General features: G+C 40.3%; 1 protein-coding gene across 1 annotated transcript; it reads right to left on the minus strand.

The window, feature by feature from the left end:
• Positions 1-17: 17 nt before the first annotated feature.
• On the minus strand, positions 18-23,833 carry garre1 (granule associated Rac and RHOG effector 1). Its single transcript, XM_011609570.2, has 14 exons — positions 23,751-23,833; positions 14,927-16,343; positions 10,251-10,463; positions 9,800-9,940; positions 9,578-9,673; positions 9,243-9,404; positions 8,902-9,060; positions 6,684-6,781; positions 6,123-6,248; positions 4,866-5,923; positions 3,846-4,011; positions 3,050-3,187; positions 2,894-2,969; positions 18-1,983 (listed from the first exon to the last, which is right to left on the minus strand). Exons 2-14 carry the CDS (start codon positions 15,428-15,430, stop codon positions 1,645-1,647), a joined length of 3,276 nt encoding a protein of 1,091 aa, XP_011607872.2. The 5' UTR covers positions 15,431-16,343; positions 23,751-23,833; the 3' UTR covers positions 18-1,644.
• Between the last annotated feature and the right edge of the window lie 850 nt (positions 23,834-24,683).

A 24,683-nucleotide genomic window follows, 5' to 3' on the forward strand; every position in this document is an offset into this window, starting at 1 on the left:
AAACTACAAAGAGTGGATTTAATTGCTAATCATTTTATTTTTTGCATTGCTGGTACACTTGGAAAGATTCAGTTGCCAACTCAAAACAACAATAAGCAACATAAGCCAAGCAGTCCCCCTTCATATCTTCTATCAGGGCAACAATTTTTTTTTCTTTTGTTGAAGCTAGGAGTAAACCATTTGACACAGCTGAGATGCTAACATTTATAGTCCCAGGTCTGTAATGTGTCTTTTTTTTTTTCTTTTTTCTTTTAAAGGCTGCAACAGTTTGGGAGAAAACACAGACAAAAGCAACAAACCCTATATTTTGATTGTGCAAAGCACATTAACTATAAAAAGATATATATTTATATGTATATACAGCAAACAATTTTTGTAAACATGTTAAGTATGTTAGTTTTCTGAAAACATGGTGTCTTTTCATAAATACAGGCAACATTGGCATCTGCAAACGTCACAAAAGAACATTCTGGGCTTGTAAAAAAAAATAGCCCATTTGCCATAGAAACCAACAAAGGGCTTGGAAAAAGACCCTCACCACACAATGTTTTAGTGTTTAGCATGGCATATTTGGTAACCTTTATAGATGGTGTAGTTCAGCTCTGGAAAAATGTGCTTTTCACATATTGGGAGGTGTAAAATAATCTTTCATGTAATATGCCTACAGGAATACTAACATACAGTAATGGTATAATGTATGAAAATAGAAAAATAAGATTAATACTGTCAATACCTGTACAAAAAAAAATATGGTATTATTAAAGACAAACTGAGATTATGGGAGTTAGTGTCGATTTTATACAACCAATAATTAGAGGAGGAAATAAATGTGTTTCTCGTGAAGATGTTGGGCGTGTAGCCATTTCTCAACAATCTCAGACCACCTGACATCTTCAGCATAACACTTTGGTTGAAAATAATATTCTGCAAGTGCTATCAATACCAACATGGCACATTGTTACTGCTATAACCCCGAACTCATATGCTGTTGAAAAAGTAGTGTATTTCTCTCAAAGTACTTTTCTGCAGTGACTTACTATATGCTGAGCCTGCTCAAAGCCTCTTAATAAAAAGAACTAAATATTTATATTTCAATGTCAGTATTTTACAAGCTATGAAACAGATGGTAGCTGTATTCTGAATCATCTTTGCATGAGATTTGGCAGTTACAGCTATGTAGACACAGTATATTTGATGGGCAAAATGTCGAGCACGTCGAGCCCCTGCCCTCTCCTAATAAGCTCATAATTCATTCTCACGCAAATAATCACACACACAAACACGTGCAGGTGCAGAAGCCAAGTGGATGATGGCCGTGCACGTCTCCAGCTCTCGTCTGAAGCCATGTCTGCTCAACAGACAGAAACGCACTTTAGGATAAACTGTTGCGGGCGTGGCCCATGCACCTCTCATAGTTAAAACATGGCAGTTCAAAATACATCTCTTTTTCCAAACATGGATGCCTGACGTGGAAAAATATAGATAGAAAAGTGTTGAGCCAGTGTTTGTACTTATTCTAAAGCTTTAAAGTCTTCTAATTCTGTGGGTGTGAACTGTAACATCTACAGCTCAGCCCATCTATAACTCTGCTAACAGAGCTCCAGATCCTCAGTGGCACTTCCCCATCAACATGTTGGTCTGCCATCAGTACTGGGGAAGGTAGGAGGACCTGTGCTCATGTTTGAGGGAGAAAGACTTAAAGTCCTTAGTCATGGGTTTGTGTTGCTGTTGCTGCTGCTGCTGTTGCTGCTGCTGTTGCTGCTGCTGCTGCGTGAACGGGAAACCAGAAGAGATGCCAGCTGAGGGGGAGCAGTCGCTCGCAGTGGACCACACAGGAGATTGCAACATCTGCATGGTGTCGCTCCACTGAGAGGAAGGAGGGATGTTCATCTGAAACAAGGAAGAGCTGGGATTGGGCATGGTGTTGGTGTGGATGGAGTGCTGCCATGGTGCCTTTGGAGGCCAGGTTTTAGTTTTGTTGTCCTGCGCAGAACAAGCAAACAACTTTCAGCAATGGAGGATAATTAAGAACAAGTAAACAAGTAATCCTCCCTGAATACAAAAGGAATAAAGAAGAGACACATTCTTCTTCTGCAAATTCCGCTCCAGCAGTTACAGGAGGGGTTTGCTTGTGAGCATAGACACCTTTTAAAGCTAACTACAGTAGGACCTCAACTTACGAAATTAATTGGTTCCGGAAGTTGTTTTGTAACCTGAAAATTACGTAAGTAGAGATGCGTTTTCCATGCAAATACCCTAATCCGTTCCAAGCCCCCAAAAATGCGGACATAATTTTTTTTATAAATCAGAAAAATGCATCAAAACATGTAGCAAATACATGTTACAATTAGTTTACCACACAATAAATGTAGGAATTCAGTGCAAGGCTTCTCCAGGAACAAAATGAACTTTATTACAGGCTAATCTTACATTAGCCGTCATTACTGGCAACGAACGTTAATACTTGTGGTAACATCGCCATCTAATGGACAAACATACGAACACCCACAATAAATCCCGAAGACGATGAAGAGGACGCTGGGATATACACAAATTTGTACATATTGACGTCCCTCCTAGCCAATGGGATTACAGCAAGATGCTAGGCGATAGCCAATGGCAGAGCAGCTTTGCCTTTCGTATCCTGACGTTTCTTTCATAACAAGAGGAAATATTTTCCTGTTAAGACGTTTCATAACCTGAAAATTTCGCATGTAGAGACGTTCGTAAGTAGAGGTCCCACTGTAATTCCAATCACCATTTGTCGTTACATTGCAGATACTGTGTCATTCATTTTACAATTCAAGGAATCAGACTAGGCAGGACTCCCATACAGAATGGTGTCTCAAACACAGTGAAGGCTGTAGCAACTTCTGAAACAGCTCAAACTTGCCTGGCTGTCATCTGTGACATGATGCAGTGGTGGCGAGGGCAGAGTGCACACTTCTGGCTCACCGCAGCTGTGTTTTCTATGGACAGACACATTTTAAGGATGAGCCGCTCAACATTTGCGATAAAAAGGACCCAGTTCATATTAGGCCAGCCCTACCTCCTTTGTTTCACTGCAGCAACAAGGTCTGGCCCAGAAAACATGGAGAAGAGGCTGTCACCATTTGCAGAAGATGTTTCATCACTGGAGCTAGCCGAGTCGCCCTGGTTTGCTGACCAGCTGCTGTTAATGGCCTCCCTGAAATAAAATCACAACAGTGTCTCAGATTTATCTGGTTAGGTCAAAAGAAAACTTTTTTTCTGTCTCTCTTCTCTCAGAAAGTGCATGAAAGTAAAAATAGGAATGAAAAGCAACTTTATTTTTATCATGCAGGACAACTAAAATGGCACTGCTGTTCAGCAGGAAGGTGCTACAGATGAAATTTCAATGACCGTAAATGTCACATGTATCGATGTTATTTGCTACGATGAGAAGTGATTCACCACATAATAATCCTGAGCTACAATGAGACACATTGAGCGCCATTGTCCAGTGCTAATCCAGAGGACGAGACTGAGACTTTATTCATGTCGCTATACGACTTCATTATCACACTCTAAGAATTGTTACATGGTTTAATTTTATGTTCAACTGTACATAAATGTGGGGGTGGTGAGTTTTATGAACAATACTGCTGGTTGCCACCAGAGGGCGCAAACTTTATATGCTGCCCATCATCATTATACTGAGTACATTATATGTACTTCAATATTCATGTACAATATACATATCAGAAATGTGTTGGAATTATCTTCTTATTTGTTTTTTAATAGTTTTGATCACTGTTTCCACAGATTATCTAATCAATCCTGATGAGGATACAGGGGTGGACCTCGTGTACTGTGTTGACACTCACCCCTCACTGAAGTACTCTGGGTGGGACCAGGTCCTGTGCTGCTCCTCTGGCATTGGCCAGTTGCTGCGTGGGTTGCTGGGGCGACGGATGTGCTGCACCTGACGTTTCTGCTGCATGGCCTGACTGACGCCTGCAACGTAACGCGCAAACTCTGGATCGGAGCCAACTGTGTATGGATAGGGAGGATAGACACAACTTTGAGTTTCTGAAACCCTCAGCTTTTTTCTTTCACTCCCTGGAGCTCAATCCATTTAGCCAGACTGTCTACTATAGCAGAAAAATCACAATGGCTGTAAGTCACAGTGAACAATAGACCCCGACTGGAATCAAAAGACTCTGCTACACTGTAAAAATATCAACTGGTATCGGCTAAATTCAGCACAATCGGTCAACCTGCAGTCACAGCTCAAAGAGATCTCTTAGATCAGGCTCTAAACTTGTCTAAAGTCTTGTTAAACAATTAGAGGATAGTACATTAGTTTTACACTGTATTACACAAATGCAGTAAACATCTGTTTGTAGTCTAGGAAACATACGATTTGTGCATCCATTTGTTTTCATGTCTTCTCTTTTCAAAAGCAACTTTAAAATAAACTTTAAACCCATTATATGGAAATTAATTTTACAGAGAAGCAGTTAAGCAGCATTTTAATTCCTTGTCAACTAACAATTATACCTGTTTGGGTTTATATTTGCAAATGTCCACTGATGGCAACAATATATTGATGAGAGTGCAACATATAATCATTTTAGCATTCTCATCTATATATATTTTATTGCCATCAATTAAAACACTGCTAAACTGCTTCTCTGTAAAATTAAGTTCCATATAATAGGTCGTTTAAGTTCCATATAATGATCGTTTTTATCTACTAATGTTTTCTTATCATGGTGTAGTTTGTGATTTATTGCTGTCGTTTTAGTTATTTAGTTATTTTAATAATCAATTGTCTAGGATGACTACGATGTATGAACATCACCAGAAGACCTCTGGGTATGCAAAAGTGAGGTGAATCTCACCAGCTGGGTCAAACGGCAGAGAGTCTCCCAAAACTCCAAACGCTCCTTCACTCTGGTCCCTGTTTGGCCAAGTGTTGTTGCGGGGGCATTGTGGTTTCTGACCCAGCATCTCTGACATAACACTGTCCATGTAGGTGCTGACCAGACCCAGACTGTACAAGTCTGAACTCAAATCTGGAAGGCCAGGAGAGCCCCACTGCCCTATTGGACCAAGAGGGGACAGCCCTCCAGGCGGACCCTGTGGTGGAGGCTGTTGTCCAGATGTCCCAAGCCACTTGTTGGTCACTCTTTGCTGAGGCAGCACCTGGGGTGGGGACTGCTGAGATGGAAGTTGATTGATGGGTTGCAGGAGGTGCTGGTAGTATTGCAGGGCCTGTGAGGTCTGCTGAGGGGGTGGAGGAGGGGGCTGCTGCTGCTGCTGGGGTGGAGGTGGCTGTGATTGTGGCTGTTTCTGTACTGCCTGGGACTGGGGCTTGGGCTGACTCTGAGTCTGAGCTGAGGGCTGCAGGGCGTTATGAGAAATGGACTGAGACGTTGGTGGTAGCCCTGTGGGGGGCTTTATCTCAGCAGGATTTGCAGATGCAACAGAGTTCCTTCTCTTCACCAGAGGTGACGCCTGCTGGGATTTTCCCATGTTAAATCCTGAGAGAAAATCTATGACGTCCTGCATCTCCTGGTCAGTTGGCAGGTTCATCCCCTGCTCCTGAGCCACGGAGCCATTAGCCAGCTGTTTCTTCTGGGAAGAGTCAGAGGTGCTAGACAGGCCGCTCATCTGCAGGATGCTCTGCAACCTCCCATCGCTGTGGCCAAGACTCTTGGCCTTATCATCAGAAGTACTGGTTGATAGCATGCTTCGAGAAGGGGTGCTAGGAATAGAATAACTGCCCCCGTTATTAGAGTTGGATGAAACCTTCTTGGTAAACTTGGAAGTAAGCTTAGATATTGTTCTGGGCAATCCACTAGAGGCCTTCGAGGTGTTGCCTGGAGCCATGTCTACTTGGCTTCCATAGTCTGGAGTGTCCCGCAGTTGTATCTGAATAGTGGGCAGGGCTTGCTCTCTAGAGAAGAAAAGTATTGGGTAATTGTAAAATAATATAGTAGAATAATTATTCAGCTGACTTTGTTTAACCTATTTAAGCCAAATGTTAAATTGATACATTGTTCAGTGTATCTACATAATATGATAAATAATATAAAACAAGATGCAAGATAAAATGAGATCAAGCAACCACGAGGGGCTCTTTCTGGTTCACTCACTTTCTGTCCTTCCATCTGCTGATGTCAAACACTGCAGTGTAGAGAACGTCCACCAGACCAAGAGTCTTCTCTGGGTCCAAGCTCCGCTGAAGCAAAGACATAGTGGCCGGGTCCTCCTTCAGACACCTGAGCATAACACAACAGCACAGGACTAGAGATAAAAACGCAAAATACAAAATCTATGCAAGAGTCCAGGACATGAAGGGGATGAATGACATATGATAAAACAACAAATCCCCAAAACATTGTTTTTCCATGCATTCACCAAACTTGACAATTCTGACCAGTGTAAACTTTCTAATGGGAGCTCCACACAGTAACCCACATATAAAAGTTGATGTATCAATGTTTCCCCAAAATTAATGTCAATGGACTGTTGGACCAAGATGCAGTACCCAGAGAGAGTCCAATGTGTCCCCTGGTTTCCATGAAATTCAAACCTGGAACCTCACTGATGTTGCTGTGTGATGACACTGCTAACCACTGCATCATACCAACCTTCTACCTTCTACCTATACACACTATAATAAATATTTGAGCAACAACATGATTTTTGTTTACCATGTAGAGGGGACTTGGACCACCACCTTGGAGCCCTCAAGAGAAATCTGGGGAGCATAGGCCTCTTTATTCTCTATCTGAGCAGTATCGACAACCACCTGTTGAGACAAAGTCATGCATCAAAATTTTAAAAACATTTTGGCATACAGGATCATATAAACATTAGGCATGCAAACATTCAAAAGTGAAAAGTGATTTCCCCTCAGTAATATGGACTATTATTGCCTCTGGCCATTCAAGGTGAAAAGCCAGCCAATGACATCAAACAGGCTAACCTTCCTGCTCTGTTTCACAAATGTATTTGTGAGTTTTTGGCAGTGGCCATGACTCTTCAAGCCCTTCGCAGCTAAGTCACAAAGAGGGAGGTTCTCACTTCCTGAATTATAGGAAGTTAAACCATTGTTATTTATTTTAAAAAGAACGAAAAGCAGGTGTATCCTCTGAACCTTATGGCTGACAATGTGAGACAAACACACACACAGTCTGTCAACCATGCCAAAATACATGACACAGGGTCAATGGGGTCAAAAAGGAGGAATACCAGCAAAACAGTCCAACCTCAACCGCATCACTGGGCACCAATAGTCATAACCAAAAGGAAAAATTGAGTCAGTGTCTAATTCTCTTTCCTGAAAAAGCAGAATAGATATGGTGAGTCTGAGTGCAAAAGAATAAAAATAGAGAGGCTACAGATGATGCATGTGGAGGGGAAGTGCTACTAACACATGAGAGTGATTCACAGTTTGGTGGTTATACATTATGTTAGTGCCCGTCTCTTAGTATAGGATATGTTTGTATATATTTCTACACGCACTGTTATATGTGTGTATTATTTTAAGCTGCCACAGGCGCAGATAAGGACTTAATGAACAGTGCTCATTTATCATCCAGGGATTGTTTTACAGTTCGTAAGTGGATAGCAACTCTGGATGGAAATGCTCCCTTAACCTGACACACAAAAACAGCGTGGACCACACAAAGGAAATAAACACGGGAGCATAAACACACTGGTGTGCTTCTGGGAGTCCTGCAGGTGACCCTTTCTACCCATGATCTTTACTTCAACAGGGAGAGGGAGTGGAGTCTGTTTTCAGACACACCCAGACTAGCCCATTCCTCACACAGATGCTGCAGGAATGCTTCTTCTCTTTTGTGTGTATTTAGTGTTAGTTTACTTCTTTGGCAGCTTCAAAGCAAACAGGCTGATCCTCTCATCTCCATTACAAATCTGACTAACATGAGAATACAAGCCAGCAAATGCAGAGACACAAAATAAACTAAAATAAGTGCAAAATAGGAAAAGAAAAGAAACTGCCCAGCATTGAGCTCGCTGTTTTGACCAGCTTGTCCAATTGCATTGTTTGTTTGTTTTTCTGTCAAGCTGCCACCCCAGATCACAGATGCAAACCATGTGGTAGAACATGGTCATCATCTCTACACACACACACCAGAGGATCTTAGTGTTCACAGGAAGAACAGACGCCTCTTCCCGTAGAGGGCATTGGTGTTGGAACCCTATTTGCAGATCTACACCATCGCAAATGAGTATATCTGCATGTACATAAGTTTATATTTTATACATTTAATACGCTGTGGAAAATAGTTCTTTATAGTACTTTTATCCAAGGATGAAAACCCTTGCTTACTTGGCAACATTGCAAAACATAGTTTCACCATAGCCATTATGTATAGCTATTATTAATATGTGTTGTTTACTAGCCTTCCTTTCAACCAATCATGTTTTTTGATTCATGTTAAAAAATAACTTTATTTAGATTTCATGTCTATGGCTCTGGCAGTGAAGTCAAGTCAAGGTTTGGTTTAACAATACAGCAGCCATACAGTACAGATGTCTTCATCTTTCATTATCCAAAGCTTCAGACAGGTTTCCCATGTGGTCTTTTTACCCTGTGTCTTCTCTTTGCCTTTCATAGAAGCTTGTTGTGTGTCCGCATAAATCTCCCATGTAACACTGCACTGCCCAATATATATACAGTACAGTACTATAAATGGATTTATCTTGCCTCAAGGTGAAACCTTCATTCATGATAGAATATAGCAATACTAAGCATAGAATATGTTTTTTAAAAAACCTACCCAAGACAGGCTGTAGTCACGACTACCATTATAACCAATATAATTATTTTGCTTACTTTTCCTGTGGTTGAAAATTTGGCCCCCAGTGTGTTTTAATGCAGCATTTTTGAGGTGTACTCACCAGACCAGCCTGAGCAAACAGCAGCTGCACAGCTGTCTTGCAGGCTCCTCTCCAGCTCGATGGGCAGACTTGGTTAAGGACCTCTGTGACGGGAGATTCATCCCGAGGAGTAATTCCATTCTGGCCCAATGCCTCCTTAATAAGCTGTAGCATTGTGTGCTGAGAGAAACAAAAACCATTCAAAGTGTGTCTGTGCGATAGTGCAGATGCCACAAAAAGCAGGTTGAGCCTGTCATTAGTGCACTTATCGGTTGTGGTCATTACTCAAAACACTGCAAACCCAAAACACAATTATGAAGCCACACTGGTTTGGGGGTGTCTGAGCCAGTCAACAAGCATACCGTCTTCAGTTTCAGGTTTTCAGCAGCTGACTCGTTGAAGGACACTCCCTTCAGAAAGTGGGATCCGATCTGCACAGGGATAGTGGGCAGCTCACACTGGATGGGCTGAGACATGGTCTGTATTCTGCCAGCCTGCTGGGCCTCCACATCGCTGCAGCAGCCCTACACACACATAATGCAAATATACCACGGCTATAATAGTAATAGTAATAATAATCTTAATACTAATAAAAATAACAACAACAACAACAACAATAATAATAATTCTATGTCTATAGGGATGGTTAACACTAATTATATGACTATTATTTACTGATTTTTGAGAGTTTACACACCTGTAAAGCTGCTTCTACAGCTTTGGGGTTAAGATGGAAGCCAGCCTTCAGAGCATACTCACTATGGCCCAGACTCTCCAGAGCAGCTTTGTAGGCCTGGAGGTAGAGACATTACATAGCTATCAATCTATCTAGCGCTCATCAAAGAGATGAAACATTTTATTTTCTATCTTATTAATTCCCCCTGTTCATTAAGTATAAACAAATGGTTTCTGGAGGTACCTGTAAAGCATTGTCAATTTTCATGTTCAGTTCCTTCAACTGGTTTTCAGGGATGGTGGTGTTGTTGGAGCAGAAGAGCTGCTGAACCTGGATGCCTGCCAGGCAGCCGTCTCGGCCCCTCTCTCTGAGCCTCCCTGTGGCCTGAGGAGACAGCAGAGTGAATGACAGCAAAAACACCGTCCAAAAAATGAAGTCATTACTGAATGTACAAACATCACGTGAAGACGTCATCATTTCTGCCATGTGATTTACAAAATTCAATCAAGAATGAACAGGACTTAAAAGAAAAGCAATGTTTTTCCTTTCAATGCTGCATTAAATTTGCCGTTATTAGGGTGGAGTTGCAAGTTCACAGGAAGTGCCACAAAAAAGACGACTTCAATCTGTCAAAACTGGACAAATAGGATTTCCCTATATCTCTGAGTCCCGAAGACACAAGGAGAATGCTTACCTGGGCTGCACGCTTCCAGGAGCAGGATGCTTCATCCAATTCAGTGAGTGCTCCAAGATCAGAGCTCTGGGAACAGGCATTGGCGCAGTGTTCCTGGGCATGAGCAAGAGCTTCTGCCAGACAGGACTGTGCCACAGGCTGGACCTTCTGCAACGCTTGCGACAGAAACTGGAAATGGACTTGCATCACTGTAAAGAAACACCGACCCAGCACCTGGAAAGACAGAGTTTACTATTAGAACATATTTTAGTTTCCTCTGCATGTCTCTGTTGAACTCTTGACAGTGCAAAAAATAAGGATGCCTGCAGGATAGGAAACTAACATGTATGTCCACATGCCTCAGTAATTGGCCAACACTCCTACCAACCTGTTGCAATAGTAATGGTTTATTTTCCACACCCCAAGGACAGAGACAATCAGAATATTTTCTACATTTGAAAAAACTGTATCTATGAGTGCACGCACACACAAACCACATATTAAGGCAATGGTACATCAAGTTACATCTATGAAAGACCCTCATTGTTTAACCTAATCACCATAAAATGACGTCGAAGGACATCTGGCATACAAAAGTGTAAGGTTAAGAATTACTGTGCTTTCATTTGTCAATTTTTCAATGTCCTCCATGTGTAAAGGAAAAGTAATGACTGTCAGATTTTTTATCTAATGTTCCAATATTTTATTTGGTAAAATTTAATTAACTATACCTTGTCGTTTTTTAAATTAAATTTGAAAATAAGACGCCAGTGGATCGCAAGGGGAACACACATTCACACACAAAGTCACACAAGTCGCACTCGGCAAAATGTGCAGTTCCGAGAGGACATCCCAAACAAACAAAGAAATAAATAAGAAAAAAAACAAGAAAAAAGAAAAATTCTTAGATATATTGATATTGAAATTCAGAGGGGGCCTAGACCAGGAAAAAGCTTTGGAACCAAGAACTCAACCATTAGGGGCACAGGTGTACTACATATAATATCAAGACTGAAGGCTATGATTGGTCACTGAAGCTGCATGTTAAGACAGCATTTAAAAAGCATAACTCACGATGACAAATTATTTCTTTTAGGATTGTGTCTTTTTTTAAATTTCTACCTTTTGATTGTCTCCAGGATAGGCTTGAATTCTCCAGATGGAAATATGCCTCCACTTCTACTGTTGTGAGGTTGCACAATAAGACCAACAGAATTGAATGATAGTCAAATTCAAGTGTAGGGGATACAATAAAGAAAAAAATATCAATACATGGAGTATCACATTACTAAATACATGAGCTTGTGATTAGTTGTAAATAAGCTTGATGGTTCAACCAACAAAAACTCCACCTTACACTCCTCTGTAATGATTTCAAGTATTATTATCCAGTTAACAGTTGTCCACACAACATCAGGCTATAAGCACAGCGAACCCAACTTTTAGTAACAGAATCTCAGCTCAACACTGGGATGACATACTGCCTACCACCTACTCTGGACTTACTGGGAGACCATATAAACCAGGTCCGGATCCACTATACACAAAGGTCTTGCTTTTACTTTAAACATTGCTCAACTATTAAGAATTAAGTCAAGAGACTGGTATGAAAAGCTATACAAATAATCAAAACTGAGCAAAATAACCATGTATTTGCAAAGTGCAAACTATGTGCCATGTAATGTCATAAAAAAACATGAGCAAATGATGAGTAGAGCAAAATTGTTTAAAAAAAAAAGTCTTCAGCAACAATGTTGCCCAAACAATGCCCATAAGTAGAGCAGCAGTTAATGGATAACACATGTGATTGGCTGTGCGGTATTCCACACAGTCATGGAAAATATTAGGAATAATTGTGCAGCAGACCCAAAGCGACAGTGGGCCCCTTTCAAGCCCAAACAAGGTGAAACATAAATCAATGAACATGTATATTTCTATTGTCAGTGCAGCTGCAAGACAAAAATATCTAGTACACAAGACTGTTGTTGGGGTGTGTATATGAGACTGAATTTTATGTTATTTAAAAAAAGCACATGCCGTGGACATGTCAGTTAAAATCAGCTACCTCAGGTTGTGTGTTAAGGGTGCTGCCGTGTCTGCTTCCTTATCAGTTTACTTCAACAATTTGGTTCAGGCTGTTTTCAAGCCATATTCCTTGAGCATCAGGGATCCAGTTATGACACTATTCCATTACATATTCAGAACCATCAGCTCTTCATGAAATAAATGTTAGAAATATCTTTAGTTTTCATAAACTCTTACACTCTCATATATGAAAGGCTGTACTTCAATTACACACTTACTGGCTGAAAAAACATCTACATAAATTATACGATACATTAAAAAACCTTATAATACATAAATAGTAAATAAACACTACCGTACCCCCTCTACACCAAAGAGGTAAAATATTATTTTATAAAAGGATTTTTAAAAGATTCTGATTGTCCTGGAGGTGCAGCAGCCTTGTGTTTCTGTTCTGCTTGAATTATTCAAATCGACACTGAAACAATCTTTTCAACATAACTGCACAAAGTTGTAATAACCAAGTTATATTCAGGGTAAATGTGTGCTTTTGAAGCTCTTATATACAGCCAACACTGCTGCTGTTGTGCCAATGCAATCATGGATATTTTGGAACATCTTGAATCTTTTTTTGACCAAAAACATACATATTTGTTTGACCAGAGCTGTGGTGTCTAATTGATTTTCTTTGGGACTTTGATTCCAGAGACATTATGGTAATTTTTAAAATACAATACAGTGTTTTTTTAAAATGAAGTTCTGACACTTTGGAGTGTGAACGTACACATGTCTAACACAAGAATATAATTAATCTTTCACATTTTTTTTTTGTTTTTTTGTTAATCTGTACCAAAAACAAGTAAATACTCCACGACACAATGACGGTCAACAGTGACCATAGGACCGTCGTCATGACATACTCAGAGGTAGAGAAAAAGAGTAACAAGTAACAGAACAGAGACATGCAGCTGGGTTACATTAGACAGCTTATGCCTCTCTCTACGTAAAGCAGCCTCAAACGCAGCTCTGGTCACGGGGACCTCTGTGCATCTGTGCCTTTCGCTCTGAGGTATTTAACGTGTGAGTTCTGTTAATCAAGCATATTGGAAGTAGAGTCATTCCAAACAGCATGGATGTTGGGTTCTGCCTTGGAAAAACTGGTTTGTTTTGGACACTACTGACCTGAACTTTCAAGGGACCCTCAGTTAAAAAAAATAAATATGAAAAACAGGGAGGGGGAGGAGATAATGAGGCCATGAGCTATGGAACACAGAGGGGAAAGCTTCACATACCACAACCCCCAGACACAGAAATGCACTTGGTTCTTTCTGAAGACCTCATAAAGCACTGAGCTGCCAAACAGCATTCCTCAACTCATGCAGAAAAAGGAAAGCCTCTTTTATAGTTACAAATATTAATGACAGGTTCAATTTGCAGCCATGATCACCAACCCGGTTAAAATATGTCAATGTTTTCGGGAATGTTCACTTCACTTCACTGAAAACTTAAAATCAATATTGTGGATTTTCATACAAACCAGCTGAACAGAAAACTCACTGTTGAAAGCATTAATCTTGTTGAAGACTGTTTTCAGAAGAGCAGCCTGCCCTAAATTAATATTTTTTGCTGAAAGGAGCTACTGGGTCACTTTGGTTCACTGCTTGGTTTCCACGTCCATCACATTATTCACACGTCTTCCTACATAACATGAATGTGGAATGTTTGAAACAGTGCGTAACAGAATGAGAAGACATCAGTAAGGGCAATTATTGTGTTCCCTTCACTGCTTTTTTAAATGCACTATTTATACATAGAACCAGACGGTTAGTGTGAGTGTCAATACGTGCGGTCTAAACTTTCGCAGTCTTAAGCTTCCTCAATTTTCAGCTGTGCATTTCTGAGACCACAGAGAGTCAGATTTACTGACTGCGGTGCAAAACGGGTTTCCTGCTTTGGGCTCAGCCACATCCATTGAGGTCCTGCTGCCCCTTCAACCTCATTTGTTGCCACAAGCTAAAGAATTATGAAAAAACCACCAAGTTGCACCTTTTGACAATACAACTTGTGGTTTTAAGTGCAGAATTACTATGGTACTCTTACTTTTAGAGGCCAGGTAATACATTTCTTAATTATGCTGTGCAAAAGCCCAGTGAGCTTAACATTAAACCTCTCACTTTACAAAAGTTTAATAGGTATCAACTGACAGAATTGTGCACACACATAAAAATAAAGTGATTCCCACAAACACTTCTGCTCCTGTGCTTCCATTTCACATCAGTGATTTAACAATTATTGAAAAGCGGTGTGCGTGTGGATGTCAAAATTATTTTTTCACATTGTGTTTTTCACATCCTACCTGCAGATACAGACAAAAGAAAAGTAAAGAGCAAGCACAGACTAATTTACAGACTCGGCATTTGGAGAAGACATCTCACACTTGAGTCATGGATAAAAGAGAATGACAAAAACTGTTATTAACTGCAATGCCACTGGATGTGAGCTTAACTAATTCTTCCCAGTACAGCAAATATTGAACTTTAAGGTAAATATTTTCTGTCTTTGTTTGACAGCAAACAGAAAACAGTCTAATGTAACTTGAAACAATGTGAAGAGCTGCAGCGCAAAAACATGTTCAGCAGGAAGATGATAAAGAATTCTGTATCAGAGCCTACCTCAACATCTTGCAGGCTAAAGTCATTCTGGTCTTTGAAGTTGGCAGCCCCAGCGCTCAGCTCCATCAGCATCTTGGCGATCTCGGGCTTTATTGCTGAAGTTAGCCTGCTCGCGGCCTCCATGACGTGTTCCTGCACGTCCTTTAGTTGCATAGCTGCTTTTGAATAGTGAGAGGTCCTGAACACACTGCTGAAAAGGTCTGTGAGAAAGGCGCTGGCCCTGCAGAACACATTCAGGGCATCTAAGTATTTGGAGATGCCTTGCTGGATGTCTGCAACCGCAGTAGTGACACTAGATGGAGGTGGGTGGCAGCTACCAGGCATACCCACTCCACTGCCAATGGGTGAAGACGTTGAGCAACTGGAGGCCAGAGAGGCATTCAGGGTCCGACTCATCTCAGGCATCTGGTACTGCTGGTGCTGCTGGATTTTCTGCTTGGACCCGCCGAGCAAAAAGCGACGCTTGTAGTCCATTTTACTTTCCTGTGCACTACAACAATACATAAGTGGTGCAACAGCACCAAAAGCTGCTCCTTAATGTCTTTTTCCTCTGCAAAGTGATGTTAATCCTTTCACAAAGCAATGAACCCAACAGTCCAAAAACAGTTCAAATCAAGTAAACGACAGCTTAAGGATTCCTCTTGCCAGGTCTCATCTCAGTGTGCCTTGTAGAGAGGCAGCGCAGACAACGGTGAGGTCGAAGTGCAGTCAGGAAGACCGGTAGGCTGAGTGAAATGCTTAAATGCAGGCCTGCTGCAGATACATCAGCCCCAGCTTTAAAAAACAGCACAAATACACCGCCAAATAATAGGTTTCCAGAGCAACAAAAATGATCATAATAGGGGAAGAAACATTACTTTAAGTGATAATAAATCCACATTTAAAGTGCAATAGCTGCTTCAAAATGTGGAAAAAGTCCTTCATACAGTATTTAGAGTGTATATATACATATGCATGTACATAGAAACCCTATAACCAGCCCATGTAAGTAAAATAAACAGAATCCTTGAAAAAAAAAGATGCAAATTAAGCCGAAGAAAAACAAGACACTGTTCAACAGCACAGAAAAAATGGCTATCAAAGTAAACACAAAAGGTAAATGCTGGAATCAGAAGATAGATGTTTGTCTTCTCTTGCACACTGGCTGGTGCAGATGCTGTAGGGAGTGCCAGATCCAGTCCATCAAATCCTCTTTACAAAGCAGGACTCTCTCTGTAGGCAGTGAGCAAGTATAGCTGATAGCTCACTCTGCTCGTCTCAAGTCTCCAGCAGCTTCCAGGTTTGTCCCTCGTTTGCTGGTTGAGGTAGATATTACTCTCCGTGGAAACAAGTGTGCTTTCAGATATCGCTGCGCTCTGTTTATGCAGATTAGAGCGACAAAAGCACAAATGTATCTGTAAGGCCTCTAGGTCATTTCCTAAGGGAGGAAAGGGCAGAGAAACAGAAAAGAATGATGAGCTTTTTTCCTCCAGTCCTTTTATTGTTCAGCTCCTTCCCTTATTTGAACACCATCCAGTTTGGCTACATTACTTAAAGTGGTCATATAATATATGTCATTGGTCAGGAAAGAGCTGTGCATTCATGCAGATTTCTAGATGATTATTAAACCCCCACACGTCTATGAAAAGAATCTCTGGCAGTGTCTGGCTTAGCAAAAATCAGTTAGAGAAAACCAAAAAACGAGGAAGAGGTCATTGTTGCAGGACATTGCAGGGTCTGTTGTGCTTTGCACAGTAGAAGTGACAATCATCTCATTCAGTGACATGTTTCTGTCGATGTCACTGTGAGACTCGTCCTTCTGCCTGAGACCTTTTCACTTCGGATTGTGCGTTACATTCATAATGTAACAATTTATACTGTCAAGACCAAGGAGGAATTTGCCCTCCCACCTCTTTGCTCAAAATACGACAGAAACAGGTCAGCTGATATCTAGAGAGACAAGTTCGAGAGTGAAGAGCATGTGATCTACTACAATTCAAAATGCAACATGCAAACTATTGTGTGCATTCATTCCATTCCTGTACAAACAGTTAAACATGGAAAAGAAGAACAGGTCTACAACAGTTGTGGACCTGAGGTTACAACAGTGTTGCAGAGCAGAGGGGATCAGTTTTGGGAATTTGTTAGCATTGCTTTCAAAGAAAAGAACATGTCATAGAGCTGCTTTACTTTCTATTTAGAGCCGTAGAAGCACTGAAACAGATACAGCTATACTCCTGCTATTTACAGTCAGTGGGACATAAATATAAAAAAGGCTAATCCATATTGTAGAGAATCATAAAGCTAAAAAACAAAAAATAATATGTACAGTAAAAAGCACTACATTATAAATGGTTGGATTCTTAGACCCCTTCACTGTTTCCAGATGCTAAATTTATTTCACAGTGACTGACAATCACCTGTATCGAGCACGTTTTCTCCAAGTGACAAGCACTTAGATGAGTTATTAGATGGCACTTTATAGGCTAAAGCTCACCTATAATAGCAACATTTTCTCCAACACAGACCATTGCTGAACAAAAAGTTACCAGTAATGTTAAAAATGTCCTGAAATCCACATTCTTCCACAGTAAAATACACGATTAGATAGAGAATATACAGCAGTCTTAAGTCAATAAAGATTTGCCAGTTTGTGTTCTCCGTGCCACACTTTAAACAAGCGAGAGCCTGAATTTCATTATGTAGTTCATGTTAACTTTGGATCTATCACTCCCCTTAAAAAGCAAATTCATGTCTATTTTAAATTTCAATTGGGTAATTTCTTCCAAATCATCTGTATCCGTATTGACAATTTGCCTCTGTGAAGAACTCATAACATATTTACCATATCAATATCTTGAAGTGGTTATCATTACTTCAAAATAAACATGACTAATTGGCTTCCACATTTTTTCCACTTTGATTCTTAGTCCCAATTAAAGCTTTATTGAAAAACTTGCAGACTCATATCACAGCCAATCACAGCTGGAATAAATTCAAACGGTGTGGTTGATGGTTAGCTTGGTGGGCAGCTTTAAAAAAGTAGATGGAAAATCAAGAGTGAAATATTTAATGTTTGAGGAAAGATTGCCTTTATTTATTTTTTGGTTTGTTTAGTCACAAGACAGACAGACAGAGCTTTTTAGTAAAGAAACTTTATTAAAAACCTCAAAACCCACCCATGACTTAACTCTGCAACGTCATTGGAGATTATCTTCCATAAATTTAGGCTGAGGAATTCCCAAGAAGAACAGACACAGCATCAATATTAATGAGGCTTGCTTCATTCTCTTGGGAGCTCTGCTTGCCGCCAGCCCTCCAATGCAAAGTGCACTCAATTAGAAATTGCACCCAAACACCGGCGTGATCCCCTAGATGTGCAGCGGCATTGAGCCAGCCCATTTTAATATCCTTTGACAAGCATGGGCTGCTTCAGGCTAATGTTAGCTTCACTTCCACACTCACGGTACACGTCAGCTGCTTAGCTTCAACAGGAAGGTTTAAGAGGGTTAAGGTTTCCTGGCGCAAGCAACAAATACGTCACACAAAAGTATTCTAGTGGGAAAAGGCATGTAGTAAATCATACCACATATGATTTACCTGTCTACACAAACAATCGCTGCCATTGTCATTGAAAAGAGTGAAGCATTTATATGTCAGGTCAGATCACCTTTAAGAAGTACATGCATTTCTGTTAAATATGTCAAATAATCTAGATATAGATTTCTATTTATTGTTATTTTTAGTACTTAAAATAGCTACTTAGAGTAATAAATATAATAAAGAAATTTCCTTTTATCTTATCTAAACATGGACGAGTGTCCAGTAAATCTACTGACTAGGAAGCACATCCACTCCAGCATACAAGTGACACAGCTGAAAGTCACCTTCACACCGGCTGTTGAGAAGCACGAGCATTTTATTTTCTTCCCTTTCACTTCACTCAGGAGATTTCATAAAATGAAGAAGGCAACTCAACCCTGGAGTTCCAATTCTACTTAAGTAATCATTTGGATAACCAAAGCTATGACTTCTAGACCTGCAGCAATATTTATGTGGATGTTACAGATCCTCTTTTGTTCCATCCATAGTATGAGACAACTGTTAGCCATGCTGACAGCTCCTTCTCCATTTGCCACAGCGAAGCAAACTCACAGCCTCTTGAAGTCCTAACCACAGCCCCAGCATTAGCTCTCTTATGAAGTCTATTTCAGCCTCAATGGTCAAAACAGCTGCCCCATGGACAACACTACACTGTTTTTAGACCCTCTAAAAGGTTTAGCTCAAAGAGGGGAAAAGTTCTACATTCCCTATGTCACCAATGGAGCAAAGGAATGCATTTCTCCAGAATTTACTAAATCTGGGATGACAAGAGCACAAAAATGCAGGTCAGGAAATCTGAAACATTATATGGAAATGTGACTGATGATTAATGTAATTCATTTTAGTTGAAGCTTCAGTTATTGAATATATTCCACAGAGCAGATAAGATATAGTAGGGAGCATCAGTAGACAGGTCGAGGAGGTCCACACCATAATGAGAGGACAAGTGCCATGAGCAACTGTGAGACAGGAGTTGAGCCAGGCTCCTTTTGCTCATAGAAGACAAGGCGAGCATTGTGGAAGGCCCTTGTCTTCTCATACCAGCACAGAAAAAAACAAAAACACTGTGTTTCTTGCAGCTGCATTACACTCCAAGTAGGAGAATGGCATAAAGGCTATGGGTAGTATTTAAATGTCAACAAGAAGAACCGTCAAAATCATCCTGGAATTCCTGCAGATATAGGTTTTGGAAAAGGGTTGTGTTCCCTGAACTAATCCTCCTTCAGCATAGTCTTTCATGGGGAATGATAGCATGGTAGTTAGCGTGAACAGTTCTGCTGAACCTTTCTTAATTTATTTAAAATCTCCTATCAGTTAAGAGCCTCATACTGTCGGTAAATGGGTTGGATAATATTAGCCTAACCTGTGCTGTCATAACAGACACTGTAAGTAGCTTATAGCACTCGTAAAAATAGCCGACGGTCCAGGCCAACAAAAGACATGGTCGAGGTGTGTGTCCCACTCACAGCTCAGATCATGTGCCTTTGTTTTCATCAAATATGTTCCAAGCCCTTCAGATAAAGAAAGGTTCAGACTGTGTACTAGATGTACACATAAATGCAAATACAAATGCTATCTGATTTGATCCACTGCACGAGGGACACACCCCTGCCACGATTCAACTGTGAGAAAATAGAATAAACCAAGAGAGCCCCTTCATAATAGCATTGTGTGTTCAATGTGCTCCACTAGTGAGTGCTGCCGTTAAAAGGCCCTGACCTCACTGCTATTCAGGAAAGACTGTTGACCAGATCGTAATGGATGAAATCGCTTTCCTCAGCTCAACAGGAGATACTAAGTTGCCAGGTTGGGCTGCATACCAGCCACTACGATGACAAAGAGCATTGATACAGGCACATTTTTTCATCTCAAACATCCAGGTAAAATTTAAACAGATACAAATAAATGTTTTCAGTCACATCAGACCATGAAAAATAAGAAAGTAAGCTTTCTATCTAGAGTAAAAGGGGGGGAAAAAAAGACTTTGCTCCTCTGCAACCCAGTATCAGCACACCATTTAGGAGATATGATAACAACAAATGATAGTAGGGTGGAATAAGATACCATCCTTTCTTTTTTAGCCCTAGAACACATACATTGGGTGATTTTCAACCACATGATTGTGGCGGTGATGTAGAGAAAAATCCAACCATCCAAAGCGACAAAACAAAACTATCAGCTGCAGTAACTATATAGCCGACCCTGACTTCTGACCTCTTTCTTAAACAACACAGGCTGAATATATCTGGCAGCAGGGATTAAAAAAGACAGCTATCAAATTACATGAGAGTTCTGTGGAAGCCTCGATTCTTGCTGAATGTGATCATCAGCATTCAAACATCCACTGAGAACTTTTGAATGAGGGGAGTGGGGGGGTAAATAGTTGACCACACTAGTTTCCCAGGAGACACATGTGAGATTTCCCATGCTATAAGGTCAGTCCCCATCATCTGGCCACTTGGCCTTCTTTTGCCATCATATTTGTTATTAAATCTAAACTAAAGAAATTAGAAAAAGAAGACAGATGGTAGTAATTAAATGAGTTATGGATTTCGAATGGTGAATAAGATGTATCACCTCCTGTGCCCTGTAGCATCCCTAACTATCTTCTTCACCAGCTTTACCAATCTGATAGGTTGCTTGGTTACCTTTTCCAAGGGAGAGTCCAGGCCTTAGAAACTCATTTAGATGCTTTTTGAAAAATTTTCAGAACAAGTTGAAAATAGTGTGTGTATAAAATTATTTCATTATAAGCTGGATCACCATCTGGGGTGCTTCAAGCTCAAGTCACTGGTCGTGCTCCTCCCTGCCAAGACAATTGTTACTGAACGCATTTGTTGACTAAATCCAACAAAAATCTGGTCTGGAGAGTCGGGCAAGCGATCTGTGGAGCCCTCTGTCTCTCCCGCTGCTGTAGCAGCTGTTGTGAGCGAGCATTATGGGGAATTCTAGCATGTCCGTGCTCTCATCAAACATACATGAAAATTGAAACAACCACTATGATTCAAAGGTCAAGTCTGAATTAAGTGCATCTACTTTGCTTGTTTTCTCAATTTAAAAAAACCTTGAACAATTTTGTCACTTACTCAGTAAATGTTGTAATTAACATTATAATTATAGACTATCTAAACTAAGGATATAAAATGTAATGATTTGAGTCTTCATTTAATTAACCTCGTATCTTGTGTTAATCCTCTGGAGCACTAATTATTGCAATCTAAACTGTGAACCAAGAGCAACAATGAAAGTCACTTTTGTTGACGAAATATCAGTGAGGTCTGTCAGACAGTAAAACACACAGTGAGCCTGGAATCCACCTGAGGCAAGCAGAACACACTCTAATCTGGTGACTTTATGACTTTCTCACACAAGCATCCGGGATTCAATATTAGAATAAGGGTGAAATAATCTGCCTTCTTGTCAAATACTGAGGAAAACTAAGAGGCTTTGGAAAGAAACTATAGCCATTTTTTTGAAGGGCGCAAATTTATATAAGGCAGATGTTGACATGTTTGTCAGGGATTACGGTACTTGAAAAATAACCTATATGGGCCTGGAAAAAAATGTAAAAAGATGAAAAGATACATTAATTGTATCTTTAGATGCTTGACCATAATAATAAGACATCAACTAATCTACCCCAATCTGACTATAAAGTGGAAAATGACACAAACACATCCCAGAATTATTAACGGTTGACAACATTAGAATAAAACTGACCAAAGGCCTAATATGACATGTCAATCCCGCAACGAGCAAGCTCTACAGGCTTTATGATCAAACCCAAACCCTAACTATATACACACCAACCTGACTGGCTAGACACATCTGGAGAAGTGGGGCAACATTACTTATTAATGGAAGTCTAGTTCTCTTTTTTTACAATGCAGAGATCAAACAAAACAGTGTACATGGAATAACTGCGGTTGTTTAAGGCAAATTGGGGCATTATTACATGAAACATTGATGTTAAAACCGTGTCCACGGTGGTGCAGGCACTTGGACATGGTTGTTGTACTATAGATATAGATATAGATAAAGATATAGATAGGTTTGTTTCTGGTTTTTCTATAATCTCAATAACCTGAGTAACAGTACTGTTGCTACAATCCCACACACATTACAACATAGCAATGAGGAACATTGGTCAAAATACTTTCTCTGCGTCGAAGAAAAGGAGTATTTTAATAATTTTTATTAGCCTGGTATATTCTATTAGTGTGTTGTTTTCTGTATTCACCGATCACTATTTAGCAGGAAGGCGAAAGAGAATACCCGGGAGCGCAGTCAGCCGGTTTCATCGAAACTCTTTGCATGACATGGCCCAAGTCTTGAGAACACTGTGTCGCAGCTATTAATACGGCCTTTAACGCCCTATATGCAGAGTCGCAAGAGATAATTTCGAAGCATTAGTGCCTCGACACAGTAGTAAAGGATAGATCTGGAGACCGACATGAAAGCCTCGCAGACACCCGGTAACCAGGGTACGCCGCATTCCCGACTTTGACACTCAATCGTTAGACGCACAAAATATTTGTTAGCTAAAGGCTAGTCTACAAGCTAGTGATACTGTCGGTTTAGGATAGATAAGATGAATCGACCGCGATTGTAAACAACTTATTAGCATTAATCTATCTCCCGTTAAGATACATTTGTTTTATGGAGGGAGGAAAATAGTGACAGAGCGTGTAACTTGGAAACAAGCACCCCGAGGTCCGTTATCGGACATGTAGTCTAAACCAGGTGCTGCCAAATGTCACCAACTTTACGTTTATTTGCATCGTCATCTTAAATGCTTTCTGTTGCCAAGACATTCATTGCATTAAATGCATCCTCCACAGATCTACACCAGTTAATCTAAAAACAGAAATACCCGATACCGCCATCGGCTCCTCCTATTCTTGCATAGGCGGATGCATTTAATCAACAGATATCAAATTTAATCTAAATGTCAAATCATGCTTCATACTGACAAAAATACCTTATAAGAACTATCACCAGCCCCTGAACACATATGTCAGGCAGTTGATGGTCCTAAAGGCGGCTTCTAAGCTCGCTAGCTATACAGCTAAGCGGGCTACCTATTAGCTACTTGGCTAACTCGCTGCGACGCGATTGTATACGATGGTTAAAAGCACAAACGAATTAAAACGCTGCTGCAGTCAGTGACACCTGACCTTCATGGAAATAAACAGCACCAGAAAACGAAAGAAAAACGTTAACTGAGCACCACATCGCTTACCAGCGCTGGGCATCCACCCTCTTGACAGCGAATCCCCTGTCTATGTGACCACCGTGGAGAGGAATAACAAAAACAAACACATCCGGCAAGCCCTTCACAATAAAACCGGATATTTAGGAAAAAGCTGCAATTCAAGGTTTCAAAAGTGAATTAATCAAATAAGACATTTACACACTGCGGTTGTATAAATATTCTGTGCTATTGTTACACATGTACATATTATTCACACAATGACACGTTTCAATCGTCTGGTGGAGTAGGACGAGAATGTTAATATAATACGTACAGCTGTTAATGCATTAAGATAAAACATTGTGCGTATTTAAATTTGTCGTAGTCATTTAGTCTTAAATGGATATTATTCAAATTATTTTCAACGATTTTTTAAAACCTACTCTTTATCCTACTGTAGATTTATTTTGAAATCACAGCGCTACTTTTAATAGTTGTTTTTTCTTAATAGACAACAAGGCTGATTGTGCGGGTGATTTTTTTTTAATAAAGATTGAATTTTACCATATAAATCTTAAGGAAACGATAATCCTTAATTCGCCTGTTCTAGGTGAACGACCCGACCAACGACCCTGCTAACGACTCTCAGGTGACCACCCAGATCATTAGCATGCAAATGGTCCACAGGGGCTATATATTTTCAAGCTCTCTCCCCAGCGATTTCAGAACTGAAGAAGCCTTCTGGATAGAAGGCGAAACGTCTTCAAGAGAAGAAACCCAGTCCAGTTGACAGAGAAAACTACCTTGGAAACTGTAAGTATAGAATTCACCTGACCGAATGCCAGTCATCATGTTTGGACATTGTCTGTGGTCTCCCTCAATGGTCAGTGCTTGGTCTGAAGCTATTCATCTTATGCAACAATTGTATATGCAAGGCATCACATCTACTAACATTTATATTGTTAAGGTGTGCTGAGAATT

This window comes from Takifugu rubripes, chromosome 13, assembly GCF_901000725.2.
Source record: "Takifugu rubripes chromosome 13, fTakRub1.2, whole genome shotgun sequence".
Lineage (NCBI taxonomy): Eukaryota > Metazoa > Chordata > Actinopteri > Tetraodontiformes > Tetraodontidae > Takifugu > Takifugu rubripes.